A 15,480-nucleotide genomic window follows, 5' to 3' on the forward strand; every position below is an offset into this window, starting at 1 on the left:
TTCGCTTGCGTAAGGGTGATATTTTTTTTCATGAAGACCATTCTGGAGTTTTTTTTTGAAAAGGACCAATAAACCACATTTTCAGTTTTTGCTTTTTGGGTGTTTTTTCATACCCCTGACTCAAGGCTGTTTCAAAAACACCCAAAAAGCAAAAACTGGAAATTTGGTTTATTGGACCTTTTCAAAAAAAACTCCTGATTGAACAGATTTGTTTTAGAATTTGTGTGTTCTGTAAGGACCCGGTATTTTTGATTTAAAAAAACCTAATCAATACCTAAAGGTTTTTAATGCCTTCCTTACATGGATATAAATTACAATAAAGACCTACAACAGTATTATTTTCACAATTATCGAATCTACAGCTTCGTCAAATTTTAGTTTGGTCAGAATTTATTGATTCCAGTTTTTCTCTTTTGTTGAGTATTCCACATAAAATGATTCATAAATAACATTGAAATTTCGAGCTATTCGGATCTCGGAATAAACCTTTTAAAATAAAAAGTACGGCCCTGTATGAAAAATATGTCGCTTATCAATTTTGCTGGGACAGATTTTTTATTTTGGAGAATTTTACAAAGTATTAGAATACTCAAGACTTCAATTTTATAGTGGAGATTATTGAATTCGATCAGGACTCACGATCGAGATTTCTCGATAGTAAGAATACTATCTACAAAATACGACTTACTGTTGAAAAATTATAGTTGATTTTTTTGAATATTTTTGACAAAGAACTTTGTCCTAAGGGCACTGTCTACGGGTGTCAATCCAAAATTTCGCGAAGCGAAAGTGTAACGATTTGTGTAATTGTTTGAACCAAGGTTTGAACGCTTATATCTTCCACCCAATTCAAGCAATCTGCATGCTTTATCCACCAAACGAAAGGGGAAGTCTTAAATTGCAAGTAGACTACCTCACAAAGTTGATAAAACTTTGTTAAAGTATTCAAAAGTTAAGATGAAAATAAAAAATGAGAAGTGCGGTGCTTCGGTGGACGCGCAGTCCTGTTTTTTCGTGATAATTTTCGTCTCTTTTGTGTCGCTCTTTGTGTGCATGAGGTGATTGGGCATAATAATTGAATAATGCCATCAGAAGTGCGGTGCTTCGGTGGACGCGCAGTCCTGTTTTTTCGGGATAATTTTCGTCTCTTTTGTGTCGCTCTTTGTGTGCATGGGGTGATTGGTTTGATGTGATTAGGTTTTATTTATTTTTTTATGTTGTTTTCTTTCTTTTCATTTCCGCAGTCTGATTTGCGATGCCTTTCCGTCGGTTCGCAGTGTTTTTTCGCGTTCGTCGTCGGTGTGTTTTTCGTTTTTTTTTTCGCGTGCGTGTATGTGTGTTAAGGTGCGGCTGGCTCTGGTTGTCATCGATGACAATTGAGCCAGTCTGATTTGCGATGCCCTTCCGTCGGGTCGCAAGGTTTTTTTTTTTCGCGTTCGTCGTCGGTGTGCAACAACAACAAAACCTTATCATACAATTTCAGCTCGACAAACATCGTAACTCGTCGTTCGCTTCGTTAATCAGTACTCCACTAAACATCAATCATGTAAAACTCATAAAAACAGCTCAATCAAAAGTACACTGTTAAATTCTTCATCATTTAATTACAAATAATTTTGGTTCTATCTTTCCACAGCCGGCTGTCTAAAATTAAACCATTTCAATTAAAAGTTAGCAGCCGATAAACGGGAAATGTCTCATCCGCAACATCCGATTGCTTGCCTTGAGAATAAAACATAATACTTTTCAACAAACACTATGATTTTGGGTCGCATCATCATCTTCTATGATGAATCCTGACCAAACACCCTATCCTACTAACAAGTTTTCAGGTTCCTGGCGCTCGTGGGGTGTAAGCACAGAGTAAATCAGCTGCCCTAGTAGCAACCTGCGCTAACTAACATTCCCGTCCCTTAAAATCGAGATCTACAAACTGACATGGCGGGCGCCGTTGGTGGCCAATGACTGTTACCTATTCGCAACTGATCTAGCTTTAGCAATCACGGTGTTTTATCTTTTCAGCGCATTCATACATGCTGTTGATAAGGGAAACACCACTAGATCGTCGAAGCATATAATCAGTAGTGCTGAAAGGATATTACGGTTCTGTTCAGCAACGGAGGGGCAACCATGGGTGATCTCTCATGCTCATGCTCATGCTCATGCTCATGCTCAAAAGTTAAGATGAAAATAAAAAATGAATGCAGGAAAAATCCCGGCTGCTGATTGGCTGAGAGCACTTTACAAATTTTGTCTTGCTTTCTGCTTTCGTGGAACTGTCACGCGAGAATGTTGCACCACTGTTGCCACATTTCATGCGAACTATTTAAGCTAGCACTTAGCCTCAGAAAATTTTAGTGCCTTCCGTGGTTTCATCAAAGACGGATCCACGGTGGTAATTTTATTGCTCACACACACACACGCACACATTTAAAGACAAAGTTTGTGCACCACATTGGGAGGAATTCTGTTCTAATGAAGATTGTTAGGACGGTCACCGGACAACCAGAATGATTTGGGGCAATGGGGTTGGGACCAATCTGGTAGGAGATTGGCCACACCCGGAGTGGCCAGTGCCCTGGGAAAGGTTCTACCGGGGGGACATTAATCGAACCATACGACTTGGGGCAATATTGGTATCAAAATTCATGGTTTTTGAAACTGGTAATGAAAATTGCCATTTTGACCGGATTGGCCACACCCGGAGTGGCCAATGCCCTCGGGAAGGTTCTTCCGGGGGGACATTAATCGAACCATACGACTTGGGGCAATATGGATATCAAAATTCATGGTTTTTGAAACTGGTAATGAAAATTGCCATTGTGACCGGATTGGCCACAACCGGAGTGGCCATTGCCTTGGAGGAAGGTCCTACCGGGGGGACATTTACCGAACTATACGACTAAGGGTAATATGGGTATGCTGATTGATACCCATATTGCATCAAGTCGCATGGTTCGATTAATGCCTCCCCGGTAGAACCTTCCGCAGGGCACTGGCCACTCCGGGAGTGAAAAATCCGGTCTAAATTGCCATTTTCATTACCAGTTTCAAAAACCATGATGATACTCCCAAGTCATATGGTTCGATTAATCCCCAAGAATTCTCCAAGCACTGGCCACTCCGGGTGTGGCCAATCCTGTCAAAATGGCCATTTTAATTACCAGTATCAAAACCATGAATTTGATACCAAGTCACGTAATCATCCCAAGAAAACACTGGCCACTCCAGGTGTGGAAATCTACAGATTGGTCCCAACCATCATTCTGGTTTTCAGTGACCGTCAACAATCTTTAAGAACAGAATTCCTCAGTGCACAACCTGTGTCTATCAGTGTGTGGATGTGTGTCTGGCAAAATTACCACCGTGGTCCGTTTTGACGAAACTCGTAGGTACTGAAATTTTCTGAGGCTAAGTAACAGCAAATAGTTCGCAAATGGTGCATTCTCGTGAAAGTTCCACGACAGCAAGAGAAAAGGCAAAATTTGCACCATGTTGCCACATTTCATGCGAACTATTTAAGCTAGCACTTAGCCTCAGAAAATTTCAGTACCTTACGAGGTTTCGTCAAAGACGGATCCACGGTGGTAATTTTATTGCTCAGACACACACATCCACACATTGATAGACACAGGTTGTGCACCAACTTGGGAGGAATTCTGTTCTTATAAAGATTGTTGGACGGTCACCCGAAAACCAGAATGATTTAGGGCAATGGGGTTGGGACCAATCTGGTAGGATTTTGGCCACACATGGAGTGGCCAGTGCTCTGGGGAAGGTTCTACCGGGGGGACTTTTATCGAACCATGCGACTTGGGGCAATATTGGTATCAAAATTCATGGTTTTTGATACTGGTAATGAAAATGGCCATTTTGACAGGATTGACCACACCCGGGGTGGCCATTGCCCTGAGGGAAGGTTCTACCGGGGACATTTATCGAACCATGCGACTTGGGGCAATATCGTTTTTGAGACTGGACATGAAATTTGCCATTTCGATAGTGGTTGTAAAGTCCATGATTTCCGGATGCCGTTTTTTCTGGGGGGGGATAGACATTTTCCGAACCATTCTTGTTTTGGCAATAGTTTCGTTTTCTGGCAATTTATTATTACAGAGATGTCAATGATTGAAGACATTAAATTAGTATTAATTATTAAGGATTAAATAAATTGGCAAAGAATTAAAAAATATAAATAACAACCCAAGTAACCAAACAGCACTAAAACAGGAAATTATTCAGCACTATAAGCGCATTTAGTGCAACGCATAACAGCTAAACAGTTTTCAAAATTGCACCAAAAGCGCTTTTACAACCGATTTGCAGCTGTTTTTGGACTTTATATTTCTGTTTTACAGCTAGGCCCCTACTGTTGGCGATCCAACCCTGCACAATTGTCATTAATGTCAAAAAAAAATGAGAGGAGCAAAAATATTTTCTCTCTCTTCCTTTCTCCTCCACCTGTCTGTTCTATTTTGGTTTGTTTGTTACCACTTTACCGACGCTCAGCTGACCGGAGGGGAATCATTTTATTTGATTGATTTTGCTTTGTTGGGGATTTGATGCCAGATGATGGAAGTGTTCGTCGATGTTTACTGGTGGTTCCTGGGCCCGTATCGTCACGCCTGTTTGGGAAATGTTTTGTTGACGAGATTGAACAGCTTCAGATTCTGTTACATTTTCTGAAAACCTCTTTCAAATTGTCTCCCTAGAAAGCCTGGAGGCAATTAATCTTTTAATTTCGGAGAAAAACGTGCGTAACTCTTAGTTTGACTTAAGTACTTTTATTGATATTATTTAATCATTTGTTCATCGAAATTTCCTACACCTGAACCTTCAGCCGGAGCACCGCAAGCCCATCAAGTCTGCATTCCAACGTTCAATTCCGGTCAAGTCTGCAGCAGCTGCAGCCTTGAAATTGAAAATTCACCTGCCAATTGCTGATGGTCCGGAACGCTGTTTTCCACGTTGGAGGGCAAATACATTGTTTGATGCATCCTGAAATATATTTGTTTATTAATAGATGATTCTTAAGTAATAATCTTATGCTATACTCACGAAAGTTAGAAGAAAAACAGACTCCAGCAGTAATTTACCCGAATCCAAATTTCCATCACCATGATTATTTTGGTTTTGTTGATCTAGGAGTGAGCGAGTTTTTACCGTTTTGTTTTTCTTTCTCAGTCGCACTCTTTCACTCTCGGTCAACACGACAGACGTGTTGCCAGTTTTTTGACAATTTGCAACAGTGTTGCTAGTGGCAGCTGGTAATCAGCTCTAAAACGGCTGTTATCGATGCAGTTATTTTAGAGCTGATTTGCTTTAATCTTTGCCGTTTTACAGCTGATTAGCTGGTGAATGCTATTTTGCATCTGATTTATGATTTCTAGTAATGCTGGATGGTTACTTGGGAATAGAATGACTTTTTAGAGTTTTGTACAAAGTTCTTTGTCTTATTGGTCATGTAGAACATAACCACCTGCACCTTTTTCTTATAAATACCGTCATCTGTGGCGAATTGGGACTACAGTCTGAATAGGGACAGCAGGTTTTAGAGCACTTGAAAGCTTGAAACTTGGAAATCGATGCATTATTTTTGTTAATCTGAGTCTGTTCTATTCGAAACCTATAAAAAATATCCAAATATTTTACAGTAACGAGGCTTAAACTGGTATCCCAATTCGCCCCATGTGTCCCGATTCGCCCCAGATGACGGTAAGTATTTTATGAATATTTTTTACTTATAAAGCTTTAAGGCTAGTAAGGAGATCGGAAGGAAAGGGGTCAAGAAACAGCTTTACGAACAGCAGAACAAAGGAGAGGGAGCGTTTTCTTGGGGCTTTTCTTCACCCTGTCTGGCTTGCTTTCACTACCGCTGCTGCCCATTTGAATTTTTTCTTGACCGATTCCTTCCGAAGTGCATACAACGCTTTAAGGTGGTAGATGGTGTCTTTCACTTTTGGGGCAATGACTGTCAATGATGATTCTGAATTCTGAGTCCAGAAATATGTAGTTAATTGAAATAAATAAATAATTGCTATATGTTAAAAAATAAAAATAAAATGTATAAAAATTAAAACACAGGCCATGGGCATTGGAGGGCATTGGTATTAAAAATTAAATGAAACAAAGTGTTTTAAAATGCATTTTGCAACTGCCAAGTTGCTTTACAATTATTAGTTTTCAAAATATCTAAGTAGGGGAACAGCATCTAATTCCAGCGTGCCTCTAATGTTACCATATCAGCACTTTGACATTCAATTACAGCTCATTTAAAGCGTTTTCAACTGAAATCGAGTGATAAATAGATCCATAAGAAGTGAGCAAACAAGTTTCTATCAAAATTTTTGCAAAATTAGTTGTTTAAATAGCGAAAATCAGCCAATCGGATGTAGTTATGAGCGAGTGCTTAACCTGCCAAACATACGCAAAACAAATTTGTTCGGAGAAAAAAAAACTTTTTGCGGTGCTGTATAACGGAATTTCCCAAAAGCTCAAAATATTTTAAATCGATCCCATCAAATTGATTCAAGCTGATTGCACTTCAATTTCTATTGAAATTTTGAAGTATTTTGCCCCCTGATTTATCGAGTCTATTTGGACAAAAACTTTTAAAAATATTTGTACCAGCTTAAATTAAAATTGATAATAAAGATTAAATCAAATCAAATTTTGTTAAAATTTTTATTTTTTTCAACTTTTGAAAATAAAAACAAACCTTTTTCATATAATTCATCTCAATATTTTTATTTTTTTTTGAAAACGCGTATCGAGATTTTCTCGATCGTCAGTCGTTATTTGTCGTTGGTTGATCTAGAAATTACCATCGAGTGATCTCAATCTATTTACTATCGACAAATTACGATCGTGAGTTGTGAAAGAATTTAATTTTAGACAGTTCTAGAGTTTTTTGAATAGGTTCTTTAAACATATGAAACACAATAGCTTATAGGACCTTTTTTTTAACACTTGTAGCCCCAACGGGGTCAAAAAAGTGCATTTTCACCGGCTCTTGGAACCCTTGGAAAAAAGTTGGAAATGCCTTTTGCATTGTAACCTAGGTTAGACGCATCTGTTTCGGATCTACCTTGTTGGAGGTGATTCTTGACATCCTTCCGGATCGAATGCAACAAGAATCATCCAAATCATGCCGAGATACAGCCGGTTGAAGTTGCATTTCCAACTTTTTTGACCCCCTTGGTGCTTCGCGTAAGTTTTGACCCAGTTGGTGCTGATGACGTTGAACATGTCTAGAGTTTTTTTAATAAGTCCTATAAACATATAAAACCGGGCATCCGGGACCGTGGTGTAGGGGTAAGCGTGGTTGCCTCTCACCCAGTCGGCTTGGGTTCGATCCCAGACGGTCCCGGTGGCATTTTTCGAGACGAGATTTGTCTGACCACCCCTTCCGTCGGACGGGGAAGTAAATGTTGGCCTCGGTCTAACCTAGAGGGTTAGGTCGTTAGCTCAATCCAGGTGTATGAGGCGTCCTGCTTCGGTGGAGTCGCTGGTAGGCAGTTTGGACTAACAATCCAAAGGTCGTCAGTTCGAATCCCGGGGTGAATGGAAGCTTAGAGGGCTTTTGTTAATTTGAGTGCGGTTAACCGCGGTGGATTTTCTTGAAATACTTCATGCGACGCGCGTGTGTCGCATGACACATTTCAGAATATTTCAAATGAAACATTTCTCTGCTGAAATTCCACCAAAACATTGACCAGGCTCACCACACAAAAAGCTTGGTGCAGCGACTCACCAAAGCGGTGGATTTTGATTTTTGACAGTTGCTTGTTTGTTTTTATTTTTCGTCGGAGTGCACCAAAGTTTTGTGTTAATGATTTTCATTGAAAAGGGTGTTTATTTCAAACTGCCCTCTGTTGGTTTTTCGGGATGAATGATGATGCTAGAAGTGGGACTCACTTTCGGTACCGCTTGCCGCAAACGTCGCACGACGCCATGTCCACCGTGGGATCGCTGTGCCGAGCCATAAGACGATTGAAACCGCATTTGCCGCGAATCGTTTTGTGGCAAATGTGGTACTCTTTGGTGAAGACTTCCCGGTCGTGTCTTCACCTTGTGCCGATGCAGAGCGATCTTGGAGTGGAAAGCCACCGGACAGTTTGGGCACTGGTAGGGCGTGATGTTGAGGTGCTCGTAGCGGTGGAACTCCTCGTTGTGTTTGTCCACGACCTGGCACAGATCTCACAGATGTACCGATGGATCGGGATGGTGTCGTTGTCCTGTTTTACCCGTTTGGCGGGTCAAGCGTCAGTCGCTTCCGGTTCTTTTCTAATAGGAGCGAACTCATGCCACCAGTAGGGGCCACTGCGGAAACTCCACCAGCAGCTGCTAGGTTGGTCCTAGAGGAACCTACGAGCCGCCGGCGGCGGTAAGCGTTTTTAGATCGAAAAAAGTCGCCAAGTGGGTTCAGCTGGTACTAGTAATTGAGTCAGTTCGCGGAATGCTTGAGACTACGAGTTGAAACGAGGGCGATTTTTGCTACTGGCAGTTCCGGTAGCTTGCTAGCGACGACGGATTTCGGAAGCAGGGTCACGGCTCACCGAAGTAGCATAGAAGCCTTCGCTTTGTAGATCAAACAAGTGGTTAAGGCGAGGAGATCCAAAGGTGAAGGATGCGACCAGAACCGGGATGTGTTCGAACTAAATGTTGCGAGCGATGAAAGTTAGCTTGCCGAGTAGCCGGAGATCGATTTTGGTTTCGGGGAATGCCTTGATATGGACATTTCGGTACAGGATGATGGTGCTCCAATATCTTTTTGGAAGAAACCCTATCATGTTATACATTTTCAGAAAGGTATTAAAAAGACCTTTCCAATGAGCTTAAAACATTAAAGATCTGACAACCCTATCAAAAGTTATTAGCACTTAAGTGTTATTTATACACTTTTTGGAGGCCGGATCTCAGATATTTCAGTTAAAAAGATGTCCGGGTCTATCATGCGACCTGTCGTTAGTTGGATAATTGAATGACCTTTCCAATGAGCCTAAAACATTGAAGATCTGAAAACCCTATCAAAAGTTATTAGCACTTGAGCAACTCTCTACGAAATCGGCCGATCTGACAACCCTATCAAAAGTTATTAGCACTTAAGTGTTATTTATGTACTTTTTGGAAGCCGGATCTCAGATATCATGATAAAAACGTTGTCTGGATCTATCATGCAACCTGTCGTTGAACAAGTATTCAAAATACCTTTCCAACGCGTCCAAAAAATTGAAAATCTGACAACCCTATCAAAAGTTATAAGCACTTAAGTGTTATTTAAGCACTTTTTGGAGGCAGGATCGCAGATATTTTGATGAAAACGATGTCCAAATATATCATGCGACCTATCTTTGGATAGGTAATTAAATGACCTTTCCAACGAATGTGAGGAAGGCACCAACCACCTAAGGGTGGATTAAGTAACGTTTTTTGTTTTGGTTTTGGTTTTGTTTTTGGTTTTTTTATCTTCTTTTTTTTTTTTGTTTTAAATTTTAGTTTTTGGTTTTTTTTGACTTTTTTTTTCGTTTCCTGTGTATTTTTGTTATCCCTTTTTTTTGGTTTTTTATTTTTGGTTTTTTTGCTTTCTTTTTTTGTTGTTTTATTTTCTGTTTTGTTCTTGTTTTTTTTTCTTTTAGTTTTTTTTTTGTCTTCTGTCTCATAAAAATTGATCCTTGTTTTGAGAAAACAACAACGATAAACACTTCTAAGGAATGGCAAATTAAATTTTTACCCAAACGATGGCAAACACGGTTATATTACATACTCGATAAAAAACTAGTTTTTAACATTCCAACGCCCAAGGCTCCAAAAAAGTTGGAACGGTAACTTCAACTCGCTGGTTCTCGGGCATAACTCACCCAATCAAGACAATTCTTTTTTCCAGTGATTTGTTAGGATGTCTAGATAATCTTAGAACTTTGCAGAACTCAATTTGATCAAATCTGTAATTTTTGCGATCAAAAACATCGTTCCAACTTTTTTTTTCGCGTGTGAAAAAAAATCGCCGAAAATTCCGCGGAGGCTGTCGTTTCAAAAAAGTTGGAACGATGTTTTTGATCGCAAAAATTACAGATTTGATCAAATTGAGTTCTGCAAAGTTCTAAGATTATCTAGACATCCTAACAAATCACTGGAAAAAAAGAATTGTCTTGATTGGGTGAGTTATGCCCGAGAACCAGCGAGTTGAAGTTACCGTACCAATTTTTTTGGGAGGCTTGGGCGTCCGTGTAATTTGGACATGCGTTGGGCGTTCCAGTGTTAAAAAATGCTGCACAATCTTTTGTCAAACTGAAGTTTGTTTTTTTGGTACCGTAAATTTGATGAATCGGGACTACAGCAAATCTGATTAGGTACTGCAGTTTTTAAAGCATTAAAGTCTAAAAATAATAGTCTAAAAAAGATTGAAGATCTGACAACCCTATCAAAAGTTATAAGTACTTTAGTGTTTTCAATACACTTTTTTTGAGGCCTGATCTCAGATATTTTGATAAAAAATAAGTGTTATTTATACGCTGTGTAGTGTATTCACTTTATGAATGTAAGGAAGGCACCAACCTCCTGGATTAAGTAACGTTTTTTTCTTCAATTTTGATCAAATCTGATTGCCTCTATTATTCATAATCTTTTTATTTTGTTTTCGAATTCTCAAAAATTCCACACTAAGCTATTTAAATATGTATACCTTTTGTAGACTCCTATTTTTGAAACAATGATTGAGTTTCATTATCTAAAACTTTATAAACAAAAATAAACTAACTACCACGCTCCTCGCTTTCACCCGCGGGGCAAGTTTTTTTCCGCAATCTTGTGATTTCCTCCACAAATTTCTGGCGACGTTCCTCGTGACGTTGGATTGGCCAACCGCCGACGACGTTTCTCCGGTATCTGCCAGACCGCGTATCGATCGGCATGCCCACGACGAAGCAGCTGCTCAGCCTTCTTGCGCTCAGCGATTGCAGTTCCAGGAAATTGCTGAAACTGCCTCCTCGGATGTTGTTGCCTTTTTGCGCCCGGAGCAGCTACTGCTGGATTTGGCAGAGAATTTGCATCTGAAATGAGGAATATTGTTGATTGCTGCACTCAGTTTTCTGTATTCAGAATAAATTGAAACAAAATTTCAACTCACCGGTTTCTCCACGGCATGTTGACCGCCTCTGCCTTCTTTGCAGAATCTGCCTTTTTGGCTAAGCGGCCACCTCCTCTTCCAGTTCCTTCGCGTCAGCCTTTGGCTTTCCGTGGCGACGTTCCTTTGGAGCTGTGACTGTAACACCCTGGACCCGTACCATTTTCATCTGACTTCAGACCGCGTCCCTTCTTCTCAACTGATTCTAGTTCCGGTTCTTCGGCGGCGGCTGCAGCCGCAGGAATGCGTCCCTTTATCCCTTTTGGGCGGCGGCCACCGAATGCGGACCCGGGAACCTTTCTTTTCGATCTGGTTTTCTTTTTTCTCTGGTCAGGCAGTAGCGGCAACAACTTCCGGAACATCCACTTGCTTCGCTTTTCCGCTGGTCCCTTTTACTGCCCGTCGTTTTCCGCAACCACTTGATTTTTGTGATTGAAGATCCAGCTCCGTGGTTGTTACGAAAGGGCTGATCGGAAGCTGTGTTGAAACGACCGATGGCACAGCCAACCCGTGAGACGTTCCGGTGGCCTTAGCAGTGTTTTTTTATTCAAGCACAGGTTGATGGGGATTTGAAGACTGAGAGGATAACCTCTTGAGCGGTCCCTTCAGGCAAACTCAGCTAATCTCGCGTTCTCGTGGCGTTGGATTCCGGTTCGGGTCGCGATCTCCGAGGTGGACCTTTGACGTGTTGACAGGGTTGAGGTGAGACTTCGGTTTGTAAATTACACATAAAAATAATGCGATTTCTGAAAAAATGCTGTTTACCATTAGCAAAACATAAAAAATACAATTTTCGTAATACTCACCGATATCAGCAGAGCAAAAATGTCCCACTCCCAGTACAAATTACAAAGTTTGCACCATTAATTTTAGCAGCAGATGAAAACTACATATCGGAATACAAAACATAAACGAAAACATCAAAATCTGTTTGTCAAGATGACATTTCTGGGATACGTTCACTGGTGACCATTTGTCAAACTGACATTTCTGGGGTGCGTTCACAAAGTGCTGCAACAACGGCAGCACTGAACGCACCCACCGCGTGACAAAACATGCTACACGAACATGTTTCCTGAAATGTCAAAATGAAGTATTTCATTTACCGCGGTAGACACCGGTGGATGATAATCAAATTAACAAAAGCCCTTAGGTGTAAAAAGAGGTTTGCTATTTACTCAACAATCAAGCCTTTGGACACTTAGTTTCAAGTATTGTTTATTGGACCTTTTAAAAAACAAACTCTGGATGTTAAGCTCATATATACCAACAATTAAATTGAGTGAATAACTTATTACTGTTTCCCCGGAACCGCTTTTATAAGCGATTTCATAGCCATAAAGTGAGGTTGAAATATTTCCCCATGTGTGATGTCTTTTCTCATTGCTCACCCGCTCAGGATCGATCGTTTACCTCACCTTTCACGCATCACCATCTCATCCACTCACTTCACGTTTCTCACCGCTCACTTTGCTCGCTCGCAGTCTAACCACGAAAAGTGCCAGAGCAACACGCACACCATTTGCTGCTGCGGACTCGACTCGAAGTGAAAAATGGCTTTCGGAGACTATCCGGCGGAGTACAACCCGAAGGTGCACGGACCGTACGATCCGGCCCGCTTCTACGGCAAGCCGGACACCCCGTTCGGCCAGGTGAAGCTGGGTGAGTTGGGCGCTTGGTTTGGCCGCCGCGACAAGAACCCGCGGGCCGCCGTCGGTGCCGTGAGCCGTTCCTTCTGGAGATGGCAACACAAGTACTGGCAGCCGAAGCGGATGGGCATTGCCCCGTTCTTCCAGGTCATCGTCGGTGGCATGGTCTTCTTCTACACCATCAACTACGGCAAGCTGAAGCACCACAGGAACTACAAGTACCACTAAACGGTGGTTTTTCTGGAGCTGGAAGCGGGCCGGAAGCAGAACTGTCATTATGTAAGAATCGAGTGTGGGAGAATGTTTTGTGCCGCTAGATCTGGCCAACGGAAACCGGCCTGTTAGGGATGGGAGAAACGTGTAGGCATTGATTGCCGGAAGGATATCGTGAGGTGGAATTCTGGTAATTTAATTCGAGTAAAGAATTATGTAATTCGAGAAAATAATAAAAAAAAAATGTCGAAAATATGAAACATTTCGTTTTTCTGTCAGTGAGAGTGAACGGGAGTGCCGTGAATAAATCCATTTCTAATTCGTGTGCAAACAGTTAAAAAGGCTTTCTAATTTCTAAAATATTAGTCAAAACTGAATCTATACTGTCTGATGAGCATTTTGTCTCAGTAATGTATTTTTTGCGATTCTATTAGGTTTGTATTTATGTCACGAATTATTTATAAATCTAATAAAAACGATATGAAATATTTCATAATTGACCATCTCATTTTATTTTGGCGTAGGGCTACATCTAAAATAACCGATAAAAGTTTGATCAAACGCTAGGGGAGCTGGGGGTAAGACGGCCAGGCGGGGTAAGACGGCCACCCCACTGTTTCAATAAGTATACTAATGAATATTACTAAAATGTTCAGCAATACTGTTCCTCATGCTAAATAATGCATATGGAGTTACCTTTGCCAGAAATATTGCTGGAAATAGTATACAAATAGCTCAAAATAAACAAATAATTTTTGAACTTGAAACTGGATGTAATTTTCATGAATTACAACTTAGGCATTTTTGTTAAAGAACAATATTTTTTCTGTCTTCAAATATTTTTTCATGTTAAATTGAAGTGTTCCCTAGATTATGTCTCTCGAAAAAGTTCAAAAAATGCGATGAACTGTTTACAAAAAATGTTTAAAAAAATAATTTATTTGGGGGCAAGACGGCCACCTCCTCTGGGGGTAAGACGGCCAGCCGTAATTTGTAGATTTTATTTGACATAGGTTATATTTTTGACGTTTTTTCACTATACAGACATATTTGTAGATAAAGGAAAAGCATTTTCAATAAAACTATCCATTTTTAATCAAAATGCTGTTAACTACCGTTTCGACAACATTCTTTACTGTGATGTAGCAAAACTCATTGTATAGTATGAAATCCTATCAAACTTTTCATAAAAATCGCTAATTTAATATTGTTTACATAACTTTGATTTACTTATTCTAATCGAAATACACAAACTAATTTTTTTTTGTATCAAATTGTGTTTGTTTTGTAGTAAAAATTCATAGTTTTTCATAAAATGTGGTCGCAATAGTATAAAATTCACTGAGCCAAAATATGAAATTTTTTAAACAGCATTTTTCTTCACATTTGAAACCTGATTTTTTTCAACCAAAATAGTTATGATGTTCAGAGAAGTCTGTTGAACCAACCATGTAGGTGTTTGGGTGGATTTAGCAAAGTTATTAAGTTAATTTATAGCATTGGCCGTCTTACCCCGCGTATTTCATATATATACGATTTCAATTATTTTTTTAAAATTGCTGAAAAGTATTGAAAATTGGTTTTTAGACCAACTAATTTATGTCATTTCTATAATGGACTAGTAGTAGAACAATATGTACGTAATTTGAGATCAAAATAATCTGTTGTGTAAATTTTATTAGACTTCTCCCTTAGGGTGGCCGTCTTACCCCCATCTCCCCTAATAGAAACCAGTTATTTTATGACCTAAGATGCGCCTCCGAAGTAAATGCAGCAAGTTTTAGGTAGGTAGGGAAAATTCTCGTATGTTTGGCAGGTTAAGCACTCGCTCCTAACTCCATCCAATTTGCTGATTTTCACTATTTAAACAACTAATTTTGCAAAACTTTTGATCGAAACTTGCTTGCTCACTTCTTATTGAGCTATTTATCACTTGATTTCAGTTGAAAACGCTTAATTAGCTTTGATTGAATGTTAAAGTTCTGACCTGCCAACATTAGAGGCACGCTGGAATTAGATGCTGTTCCCCTACCTAGGACTTGATCGGCGATTTTGTTCCATCATATTTTTCTAACCACCGTCAAGTCAAGTACATAGATTTTTTTTCAATATCTAAGCCGCATTGGTAAGCTCACAATGTTGGCGGATTTTTATGAAACGTTCCATCGGTAAGTTTTCTCATGTACAAAAAAGAAACTCTTCCTCAGTTCCTGAGGGGAACACCCTTGAAGAATATTGAGACGAAAAGTGCTTGCTAACTGGATGGCCATCACCCTTAATAGTCTAAAATCCTCACTCAAAATTAAACCTGAATTGGTGATATCAATGTTCACAACGATAAAGCTTATTTTTCTGAACACAATGACCCTTTGTACGACCGTAAAGAATTAAAAATTGATTTTTATTTCAATATTCAAAAATCAACTTCGCGCCACTTTTTGACAGAAAATGTCCTACTTGATAGTTCATTCCAAGGGGACCATAGTTGATCCA

At 39.9% G+C, this 15,480-nt stretch overlaps 1 protein-coding gene and 1 long non-coding RNA gene across 2 annotated transcripts; one reads left to right on the plus strand and one right to left on the minus strand.

The window, feature by feature from the left end:
- Positions 1-10,617: 10,617 nt before the first annotated feature.
- LOC119767486 lies at positions 10,618-12,170 on the minus strand. The gene is made up of 3 exons (XR_005277543.1): positions 11,932-12,170; positions 11,129-11,871; positions 10,618-11,051 (listed from the first exon to the last, which is right to left on the minus strand). It is a non-coding gene; the product is annotated as an uncharacterized LOC119767486 (long non-coding RNA).
- A 421-nt stretch (positions 12,171-12,591) lies between these two features.
- LOC6036738 (putative ATP synthase subunit f, mitochondrial) lies at positions 12,592-13,247 on the plus strand. Its single transcript, XM_001846685.2, has one exon. The coding sequence runs from the start codon at positions 12,679-12,681 to the stop codon at positions 13,000-13,002; it is 324 nt and encodes a 107-aa protein (XP_001846737.1). The 5' UTR covers positions 12,592-12,678; the 3' UTR covers positions 13,003-13,247.
- Positions 13,248-15,480: the final 2,233 nt, after the last annotated feature.

Source organism: Culex quinquefasciatus, chromosome 2, assembly GCF_015732765.1.
Source record: "Culex quinquefasciatus strain JHB chromosome 2, VPISU_Cqui_1.0_pri_paternal, whole genome shotgun sequence".
NCBI lineage: Eukaryota > Metazoa > Arthropoda > Insecta > Diptera > Culicidae > Culex > Culex quinquefasciatus.